The sequence below is a fragment of the Haplochromis burtoni genome, unplaced genomic scaffold (assembly GCF_018398535.1).
Source record: "Haplochromis burtoni strain Fernald_Lab_line unplaced genomic scaffold, NCSU_Asbu1 Contig_104, whole genome shotgun sequence".
Lineage (NCBI taxonomy): Eukaryota > Metazoa > Chordata > Actinopteri > Cichliformes > Cichlidae > Haplochromis > Haplochromis burtoni.
The window spans coordinates 179,213-189,982 of NW_024582465.1; the positions used below are offsets into that span (position 1 = coordinate 179,213).

At 39.9% G+C, this 10,770-nt stretch overlaps 1 protein-coding gene across 1 annotated transcript; it reads right to left on the reverse strand.

Annotated features, from left to right (window-relative positions):
- Positions 1-290: 290 nt before the first annotated feature.
- Positions 291-10,474, reverse strand: mov10l1 (Mov10 like RISC complex RNA helicase 1). The gene is made up of 27 exons (XM_005927786.3): positions 10,338-10,474; positions 9,857-9,988; positions 9,539-9,726; positions 9,239-9,398; positions 8,940-9,052; positions 8,602-8,789; positions 8,114-8,254; positions 7,274-7,564; positions 6,854-7,051; positions 6,600-6,714; positions 6,127-6,304; positions 5,967-6,037; positions 5,793-5,884; positions 5,591-5,646; positions 5,126-5,202; positions 4,954-5,026; positions 4,681-4,862; positions 3,924-4,070; positions 3,700-3,821; positions 3,515-3,614; positions 3,014-3,160; positions 2,627-2,800; positions 2,359-2,508; positions 2,078-2,185; positions 869-1,009; positions 668-759; positions 291-517 (listed from the first exon to the last, which is right to left on the reverse strand). The coding sequence occupies exons 2-27, from the start codon at positions 9,948-9,950 to the stop codon at positions 490-492; spliced, it is 3,426 nt and encodes a 1,141-aa protein (XP_005927848.1). The 5' UTR covers positions 9,951-9,988; positions 10,338-10,474; the 3' UTR covers positions 291-489.
- Between the last annotated feature and the right edge of the window lie 296 nt (positions 10,475-10,770).

A 10,770-nucleotide genomic window follows, 5' to 3' on the forward strand; every position in this document is an offset into this window, starting at 1 on the left:
CGCAGACATCTGCTTAGGTTAATGCCCTCAATATACCAAAAGCTTGTTTTGTTGTATCCATTTTCTCTTGTTTATCAAAGAGCTGGCACCACATTACTTTCTTTTTGCTTTAAAAGCAAGGTCGATTCCATTCAAATAACTGTGGAACCATTACTGTGCAGACTGGGTAGATAAACACACTGGGACCATTAAGGTGCAATTCTTGGTAATTCACCCAAAAATCAGAACCATCTTATGCACTGTCAAGCACATCAACTTAATGGTAGGACACAAGAACGCTTGGGCCCTGATCATGAGTATCACCTTTATTTCTCATCCCAGTGGGACTGCATTTGGCTCTTAGGCAAACAAGATATTTTTCTTTTTAAAGCAATTACGTTAAGAGGTACACAGAGACAAGCCGAGAAAACGTGAAGGAGGAAAAACAAATATAAACACAATTTGATTGCCAGGTTGACTGCTGCAGTACACCCCCTGTTTTTGTCCCTTTTATGTGCTCCTTTGCTCCTCTGCAACACTGTGGGAAAATGAGATGGGGTTCACATTTTTGCACAACAATAATAATAATAAAAAAATAATCAGAATACCATCTGCACTAACAATAAATAATATTTGATTAGTAGCCTTGCAATAGTCCAGAATATCCATTATGAACCTGTTTACTTACGTGTGAACATCTTGAAGAGAGGAAGGAGGATCGCAGCCCAGATAAGCCTCATTAATAAAGCAGTACTCAAGCAGAGCCCTGAAGCATAGGTCCTGGAAAGGAATTATGATTTTAGAACATATAGGGTGAATGCATTTTATTACAACCAGTATGATGAGAGAGAGAGAGAGAAAAAAAAAAAGAAGTTAAGAGGTCACTCACCCTAATGAGAATGTGGGGGTTTCCAACAATTAAAAGCAGAGCTTTGGGTCGAGTGATGGCCACATTGAAGCGTTTTGGGTTGGCCAGAAAGCCAAGCGTACTCTTTAGATCATCACTCTGTAGTGACTCACTAGAGCGCACCTATATTATAGAAGAATTATATGGATTAAATGCCATGACAGTGAACATAAAATATGTAAATGTTACGGGTTTACGTTTGGGCACAAGGTTGAACTAAATCTACAACCATATACACCTGCCCGTTCCCTTAGGTCCGCCAATCAGCAGCTCCTTAAGGTACCGAAAGCTAAGTATAAATCTAAAGGTGATCGTGCTTTTGCTGTAGTTGCTCCAAAGTTGTGGAATGATCTACCCTTGCATGTTAGGCAGGCCTCTTCTCTCTCTGAATTTAAAAGTCTTCTTAAAACATATTTATTCGCTGAAGCCTTTGGCATTGATTAGAGGGGTTGACTCAATTTGTTTTAACATGTTTCAATTTATTTTAGTTTTTTTTTTAGTTATTTATTTTATCTTATCTCATTTTAATTTTCTTTACTTATGCTTTTAGCATGTACAGCACTTTGTGAACTCTGGTTTTATGTTAAAGTGCTTTATAAATAAAGGTGGTATGGTATGGTAAATCAGCATGTCTGCTTGTATATTAAAAATGTTTTTTTTTAAAAACTCAATAAATAAACAAGGGCTTCAGTATAGTGGAAATTTTACATGGTACAGGTTTAATTTGTGTATTCACTATTTAAATCCTGTGGAATATGAGGTTAAAGGATATACACATTCAGTGGCCACTTCATTAGTTGCACCTTGCTAGTAACCTGTTGCATCACCACCAGTCTGAACAATTAATACAAGGTAGGATGATCTATGCTTTTGTTGTTTACACCAAAATCTAAACCCAACCATCCAAATGACAATTAAAAAAAAAAAAAAAAAAAAACCCACCCATGTCTGCCACTTTGATTAACCCAAAGAAGAAATAATAATAATAATAATAATATCAAAGTCAAACTCAACTTTGATATAATTTGATATATAATTATATGCAAAATTAATATCAAAATACTGCACATATTTTGATATTTGATAACACAGATGCATGTTAAAAAATAAAAATCAAACAGCTAGCCTTTTACTTAGAGGAAAATACAGTCCAATATTTCTACCTGTAATTAAAAACATGTTTTTGCCTACCGTAGACAAAATGATGACCAGAAACTCTTGTCCTTGGAACTCCTCCACAGAGCCCACTTTGATGTCCGACAGGCCCACCTTCCCCAGCAGGACACGAATCTTCTCACACTGGTGAGGAAAGCCAGAAGAGTTTAGGGTCTACAGGAGTGCAGTTGGCCAGTTTTAAGTTGAAAAGCCATTAGGACTAACAGTTTGAATTGTGCAAAGTGTTGGTTTTTTTTCTGTCTAATAAAATAGTAAAAGAAAAAAAACATTACAGTGATGAATCGTAAACTCATTACTTGTTTTTTGTAGGGGGCAATAACGCCAATGTCAGAGGCATGGACAGGATTGTAGAGCTTCTTTGCCAGTTGACAGCAGTATAGCATGACCTGTACAGCTTCTACTGGGTTAAACCATGATGGGTTGTTACCTTCTCTCATTTCTGTGCCCTAGAGAAAGGGGGGGGGGGGTGGAAGAGAACATGCAACAAAATAAAAATGCAAGCTAGCAATCCCAACAAAGTGTCATATAACATTCCTCAGTAAAGGAACCTATCACTTTCATTACCCTGACTCCATGAAAAAGAAGTGGGAAGCTTTTTTTGGGCAGATTTTTCCACTGGCACAGGGAGTCCACAATAGGCCTGGGTCCTTTACAGCACAGTTCTCCCTGATAGAAGAGCTTTGAAGGCAGTGTGAGCAAGGCCTCATGAGAACGATAGTTGTAGACCAGCTTAGTTACCTGTTGTTGTAATGAAACAGCACTCCTGTGATTATCATGTAGACTGAAAATATACTGACAGATTCCAGTCAAGTTCATTTATCATTAGATCTGCAATGTATCTTAAAACCTTTATCTTTACACATTGTAATATGATGCATTTCTGCAAAAAAACAAACAAACAACAACTTAAAAATGCTCAACAGCATAAACACCTTTATGTAGAACACTAACCAGCTTAGGATTGTAGCCCCAGTCCTGTCTGGAGTACAGAGGGTTGGCCATCAGCCTCTCCAACAAAGACACCCCAAAGCCAAAGGCACTGGCTATCTTAGACTTCACAAGCGGACCCAACTGACAGGGGTCTCCAGCTAAAACTATCTAAATAAGGAAAGGGTTTTTTTTGTTTTTTTTAAAAACAACAACAAAAAGAGTAATTGTTAATAAAGCTCAGTTCAGTCATGACCAAAAAGTAAAGTAAGTACACAAAAAATATGTGGAAAATTAGTTTAACCAGTCATCAAATTCACCCCAACCCTGAGATTTTCTAGTGTCTGACAACACTCAAGTCAGGCAGGTCCATTGTTTAATCCACACAATATTTCCAGTAGTAAGAAGACGCTCGCGGGGCTACATATGTGAAACAGACAACATCTGAACCAGATTCTCCCAGAGCTCATATGTAAAAACCCACTAAGGTCTTAATGAAATCAGTACATGTGTATTTGTGCTAACCTGTCCATCTCTCTCAGACACAACGCTCATCGGGATCAGGGACTCTGGCTCAGTGGCTTGACCGGCTTCATCCAGAAACAGATGAGTAAAGTGTCCAACTCTGAAGATTATTAAAGGGTTAGTAAACAAGGACTAAAGTGGGAGAAAAACTGATTAACCTCTCTCTACTATAACCCATGTCTTACGGTAGGCCTATATTATGGAACATGCCAGCACTGGAGCAGGTGCTGACCACAATCCTGTGGAAAGCAGCTTGACGAATCTCCTCTCCTGCCCTGGAGTACACTCTCAGCACTTCTGGGATAGACTACAGGGAGGAGTGGAGAGAAAAAAAATAAAGAAATAAAAATCTAAATCTGAAATAGTCAAACACATTAGCCTAAATACTATATTAAATAATATTAAATACCTCATTCTGCCTACAGGACGCATTGACACGGGCCAAACTCGCAGCATGCAGGAAGCCACTGTTATGCAGGCGGATGCAGATGAGGTCAGCAGCACTGTTGGAGGGGGTACATACAAGTACCCGACTACTGGGCATAAAGTAGTAAACCTGGATGTGGAAAAGATTAAACCTCATACAAGCAATGGGAATCAAACAGCCATCATTTGCAAATGAGAGTCTAAAAATGACTGAGTGCTAAGGATTTTTATTCACTTTGTCATAAAAATTAATTAATTAATTAATGAAAAAATATATATATACTGGCGGCAGCAGCGGCCAGTGGTACCCCTCAGCCTCCTAGTAGATGCACCCAGGGTACAAATTTAAAAAACAAAAAAACAAAAAAAACCTACGTTGCCTAGTTCTCACATGTTACTGCATTCACAAGATTTTTTTTTTTAGAAAACTTGACCTCTGACCTCCAACCTCGAGGCCATGGTCACTGACATTCAAATTCATCAAGATTTTTAGTAGATACACCTATGGTATCAATTTGAAACTGCTATGTCAATTTATTGAGTTATCGAACTCACAAACTTGGGTGTCAACGCTGCCTGCTCACCCACCGGGCAGGGTAACAACAATTCTATCTATTGACAATCCAGACTTAAACCTAAATACCAATGGACAAAACGTAAAAATGAGTACAGCCACAGTGTGAATAAGAGTGGCACTTACAAAATTATATTTTTCTATGTATTCATGTGACTATGTGCACCTGGAGTATGGCCTCTATAATGGTGATCGTCTTTCCAGTGCCTGGAGGTCCAAAGAGCACATACGGAAGGGGCCGGCACTCCCCTGCTAGGATCCTCTTCACTGCCTCCTTCTGAGGGGGGTTCAGGTCTGGGTTAAAGAAGTGCCCTTTGGTGGGGATGGGTTTAGATGTTGGTGCACAATCTAGATACAATTACACATTTGTTAATGATGATGCTGGTGACGTTATCAGTCAAAACAGACAAAATCAATATGATACTGAAAATATCTGTACCTTTAGTCTGTGTGCCTTTTGACTTCATGTCAATGGTAATGCCTGACACTTTTCCATTTTCAGTGGCTGGTGCCTGTTTGTTTGTTTTTTTTAAACATATTTACATTTGATTAAAAGCTTTAAATTTAATCAAGTAATGTCTTACTTTCACCCCCCCCATATTGTGCCCTACCGTTTTGTCATCTAGTTTATCCATCCATTTTCCAGTCCACCGAGGGGTCCGGGGTGTCACTCTGGAGGGGAAGAGAACTGCCCGACAATTTTAAAAACTGCTTTTAAAGTTAGTCATAAATGCTTGGGTATTCTGTAATCAATATGTAGCTATGAAGAAATAAATCAAGCTTTGTGTTTCTTTTTACAAAATGTTTGAAGGCATCTGAACAAGCTGTCGCTGCAGTACATCCTGTGTCAAGACAAGTCAAACAGCACCCTCTAGTGCCACTTTTGTGGCCCTGACAATGTGTGTCATACTAAAGATGAGTTTTCTCTTGTTTTCTCTCTGTTTAGCCTTTTTCTGTTTTTCGATACATATTACACAAAATATAATTTCATTACATCAAAATACATTTTTATATAAAATTATTTAAAAGAAAACAAGTCTGGAATGTAGACTCACAGTAATTTAGATTGAACTTACTTTCCCCGAAGTGTTTTGTCTGTTCAAGTGCACTGTGACACCGCCTCATCGTCAATCTGAATAAACAAACATCAAAAACATTAAAAGGTAAACAAAAAACCCTGAGGCACAGCAACTATGAAACTGTTTTCAGGTGAAAGACAAATTTGAAATGTGAAGTAATAAATTAATTATGATATTAGGATTCTACTCATTTTCTCACCTGTTGTAAGAGAACTCAACATCTAGTGGCTCTCCGAGGTAGCTGCGCTGAAAGTCTGAGTTCACTCGCAAACTCACATCCTCATCATTGATCTGTGTAACAACTGAGCATTAGACTAACATAAAATTAAGTATTTTTTGAAAATATGCTTTACAATAAGAAATATCTCCATACCTCTGTGACGTAGCTAATGTACTCCATTACCACGCCATCACTTTGTGGCTTCTTTAGTATTATTCTGTCCCCTGAAAAGGAAGCTTGTCAACCTTCTTCTTTTGTTGAACAGTAACAATAAAGCAACAATAATGATGAAAGGCGCTTAAGGCCACCTTACCTATATAGAGATTAGGTCTGCCTTCGGCCAAACCCGGGACCTCGAGGTGCAGGTAGACAGCCCCTTTCCTGAGAAGCGCTCCACTGATAGAGAATTCTCTCAGTTCCCTTTCTGCATTCAACTCTTCCAGCCACAGAAGGACTGAGAAACGCGACTGCATGTTTGACGGGGACAGCACCTGAGCAAAATGCAATAACTTACTGTTTCACTTCATGCAAATTCTGATTTTCTATTTTCAATAGGGCACAAGACACCAGCCACCTGAGGCAGTTCCTAACATTTTACATCACATTGCTTACAGAAAGGCTTAAAAGTTAATTCCTTACTCAAGATCCACAGTTTGTTATTTTACTGATTCAGAAAGTGAAATTATTGTCAGCCAACCATAAACAACACCTCGGAATCATGTAAAATTAAATGTTTTTTGTCATTATTTTTCAGGACCAGATTAACTTGACCACAGGCAAGCTCACCTCTCCAAGGCAGGGCTCAACAACCAGGACATCACTCTGGGCTTCCACACAGTCTCTTAGAGCTTGAGGCACAGGGTAGTTGGGTAGAAATTGTGGCAACCGTCGATTAGCAAGCCTAGAAGAGTGACAGTCAGCCTTACACAGCAAGTAGCAAGAGTTTGTTGTGCAACTTAATTTAGGGGGGGGGGGAAATAATTATGCCCACCAATAATCCCCCACATGATCAGAATCATTGGAATCAGCTCTTTCGATACCTTGGTGTTATTTTCGGAGCAGCTACTGTGATCACGTGAGAAGATTTCGCTGCCACTGGGCGACTATCAGTAGGAGCGTAGGGCACAGAGGGCTGAAGCACATCTTCACATTCACTGCGCACGGTGACCTCCAGGCGCCTCCCGATGGTGAAAGAACAGAAGTGCAGCAGTAGCAGCTCAGCACAAGTTCCCAGGCTCCTTGAGAAATTTCCCAAACAAAATTCAACTGTACATAAAAATCATAACAACAAAAGCCCAATAGAGACACACGACACCTCCAACGGTGAAACTCTAATAAATTGTTAACCAGTAAATCCAAAGTGAGATTAAGCAAAGTTCTTCTTTCTCATACATTACTCATATTAGTGATTGTATTATTTTTATCATTGTTTTGATATGAGGAATAAAAACAAAACTTACTTTGCCTCGCAGGCTACAACAACTGGTAGTCTCTCTCCAGGTAAAATATCCAACTCGCTTTCCTGTCTTCTTAGACCAGGGGAATGGACCGCCTCCTTCTGCGCATCGCCATTATCTTTGTCTCCATCTTTTACTTGGATTTCTGAAGACTTGACAGGGTTTTCTTGCAGCTGCTGCCCTTTTTGCCTCAGTGACGTCAATCCTTTAACACTAACCAGAGTGAACTGTTCTTCTGAGTCCCAGCCAGCAAAGTCGCAGTGTGTAAACTTGTGGGTCTCTGAACCTTTATTTCTGTTAAGAGAAAGATGAAGACACTAAAACGCAATCCTACTGAATACTAATTAAAATCGCATTTTCTCAATAATATATAGTCCACAGTTCTCTGAAAGTTTGTGATGCAGTAGCACAATTTGCTGTGATTAAGCACTCATTTCCCCTTCTAAAAGGATGTCCACAGGGAGCATTTTGTGCTGATCCATGCTGACCTCTATCTCCGAGAGACTACATCATTTGTTTTGTTTTCAAGTTATGTGCCCTTATAAATAGTGCCAACATGCTTGCTCTGTCTGCTGTGGTTCCCATTTAGGTTGCCTCTGGAAAATTAGTTTCATTTAATTTATGCTCATATGAACACGTGGAAAAAGTACTACAATGTTTTTACTCTCAATGACATTTATCAAACAAAAGAGCAAAGCTGCACTTTCACTTTTGACAGGTACAAAAGCAGAATTAAATCAGTGCTTTTAATAAGATGTACATAAATTTTAAAGAGATTTCATTTTGAGTGCTCTTATTTACATTCACAATGTTAAGATTTTATTTCTTCCCTGATTAACTTACTGTATCCAGAGCACCAGCTCTCGTGTCTCCCCAGTCATCAGTTCCCCAAACTGTCCGTAGTCTGTTACATTCAGCCCTCCTTTATCTTCTAAGATGCTCTTCAGCTCAGCCTCTCTGAGAGGTGTAGCAGAAAGATTTGCACTGCAATAAGAATAAAAAATACACTCATTATGATTAACTATCTATCAATCTGTCAATCCTTTCCGTCTCCGGGCGAGGTTTCCCGTGTTCAGTCAAATTAAGCCGCAGGCGCCACTCCTGGTGGTACCCTTCCGTCAATTTCTTTAAGTTTCAGCTTTGCAACCATACTCCCCCCGGAACCCAAAGACTTTGGTTTCCCGGACGCTGCCCGGCAGGTAATGGGAATAACACCGCCGGATCGCTAGCTGATGATTGCTCAATGAAGTTATTTTTCAAGCAGAAACTGTAAAAAGCAAACCCACAAAATATACAGTCATCACTTCAAGCTTAAAAACTGTAGCTGATACCTCTGAGAGAAGGGTGCCATGCAAAGAGCCCTCCAGCTATAGAGTGACTGACTGCTCTCCACCATTACCAGGTTAACCAAATGTCCTACTAAAGGCTTGTAATGGGCAGGGAGCAGGAGAGAGTCCAAGCTGAAGAAAACACTGTCATCCACCACTCCACTACGACCATAGATACTGGTCACACGCACCTACAGAAAGGAGGTGAAAATGACAAATGTTTGTTTTTTTTTTACAAAGTTTTACCATTGCAAATAATTGAGCAGAAAAGTAAAGTACAACTAAATGGACTCCAATAAAATAAGCATGTATTGCATTTTAAAAAACAATGATACGATTACTTGGTCTAGGCGGCAATAGCGTAAAGGGACCACAGAATGAGCCTGGGTAGTCCACTGGTTAGGATTGATAAAATATTTTGCTTGGACCCAGTCTCCTTTCATTGGCTCGTAACCTGCGAGAAGACAGAAACGTAAACCTTCAGCAGATTGAAAGCATGATCTTTAAAGATCATGCTTTAAAGATCATGCTTGGTTAAATCAGTCCAAAATACTGGCTGGGGCTGAATGACCAAGAATGGGTGTAGCAAAGCATCACGGGTGGAAGAAGCTTTTAGCATGTAACGTGAAGTGGGAGGTACCTTCCCAAAGACTGTGGCATGGGAAGTATGTGGTTTGATTTATGTAGCCACCATCTCCATCAAATGATGTGACCATGCCAACAAGAGGCCGCAGCTGCATAATGTCAGCTTCTAAGGAGGTTTTTCCTCCATCCTCCCAAGCGTCTGCACTCTTCTCCACCTAAAGGACATGGTTCAACAAAGCTCACTGTGAATGCCTTATTGGAGGGAACAACAAACAAGTTCTCAATAGAAACAACTTCACACTACGAAATAAACAGAAATTTAAGCTGTTGATCACATGAAGCACAGGCTCCTCACCCTTAAAGCTTTCCATCCCCCTTCGGAACCATCTCTTACTGCTATACAGTTGACCAGGTCTCCTTCTTTCAGTGGCACGCCACCCAAGACCTCACCACTAGTGAAGTAGATGGCATCGTCGATCATGCCATAGTCAAGACACAGCTGGGTTATCACCTGGCCCCTCAGGTGGCGAATGTCTTCCCTACCTGGTCAAGAAAAAAAAATGCAAACCAAACTTGACTAATCTAATGTGTTAGTATTCTGCTATCAGCAATACACACGATTAAGCTGACCAAATTTTTACCTTGACGTGGTTTGAAGTAATATTGCATTTACCTGATTCATGGGAGAAAATGTCTCCTTGCACTTCGACTGTCCTCCACAGTGGAGAAACCAGCTTGGACAGCACACAACGCACCGCAGTAAGCATATCTGCAAAATGCTAGCTCACGCAGCTAGCTACCCGCACTAAGAAAACAGGACAGAGGAGAGCTGCTCTTAATCAGTATTTGCCACCTAAGAGCAGGCTGTACGTTTGCCGTTGTTACACTTAACTCGCTAACAGACTATTAATCGAACACACAACTGAGTGAAGTCATAAAGTTGAATAAGTTATCAATGTCTGCTAATTAGCTGGGGCAGGAAAGTTAACAAGTTCACACGTCGCAGGAAAAGTTAGCTAAAAGCTACCTCACTTTAATAGCCCGCAAATAGAAAATAATTGAAAACATTATTAAACAAATAAAGGTAGTGAGAATATGTTAATAATAAATTAGTTAGTGACATTAAACTAATTTTCAAATGTCTGATTCGAGACCTGTTGGCTCTTCCACCCTGAAGATCCGTGGCACTTTGGAGGTAGGCGGGGACGCTCGGTCACGGCTAATTTTAAGAAGGGCGGCGCTAGGAGAGAGAGGGTAGATTTAACCAAACGGGGGCGCTGTAAAGTACACAGTAAGCAGGTGATAGGAGGAGTGAGAAGAGAAGGAAAGACTGCCAGTACATGGTTGTATCCCAATTCAGGGTCTACAGCCTTTTTTTTTTAAACTTTATTTATCACATTATAAACATACAGTCAAGTAAAACAGGGATCACATAAAAGATAACATTGTGGTAGTACAATGAGGAACAGAAAGAGTGACAAGGACAGTGAGACAAAAGTGAGTACAAAAAATAAAAAAAATTAAGGGGAACATAAATAAACAAAAGTTTGCAAGAGCCAAAATCAAGTTAGCAGTTTCAATCGGTTA

Excerpts from the sequence above, each read along its gene's own strand:
- mov10l1 (XM_005927786.3), bottom strand. The coding sequence starts at position 9,950 with ATGCTTACTGCGGTGCGTTGTGTGCTGTCCAAGCTGGTTTCTCCACTG. Across the intron at positions 4,071-4,680 it reads TTATAGAGGCCATACTCCAG|GTTTACTACTTTATGCCCAG; the intron begins GTGCACATAGTC and ends TTCCACATCCAG. Across the intron at positions 3,822-3,923 it reads CGTCCTGTAGGCAGAATGAG|TCTATCCCAGAAGTGCTGAG; the intron begins GTATTTAATATT and ends TCCTCCCTGTAG.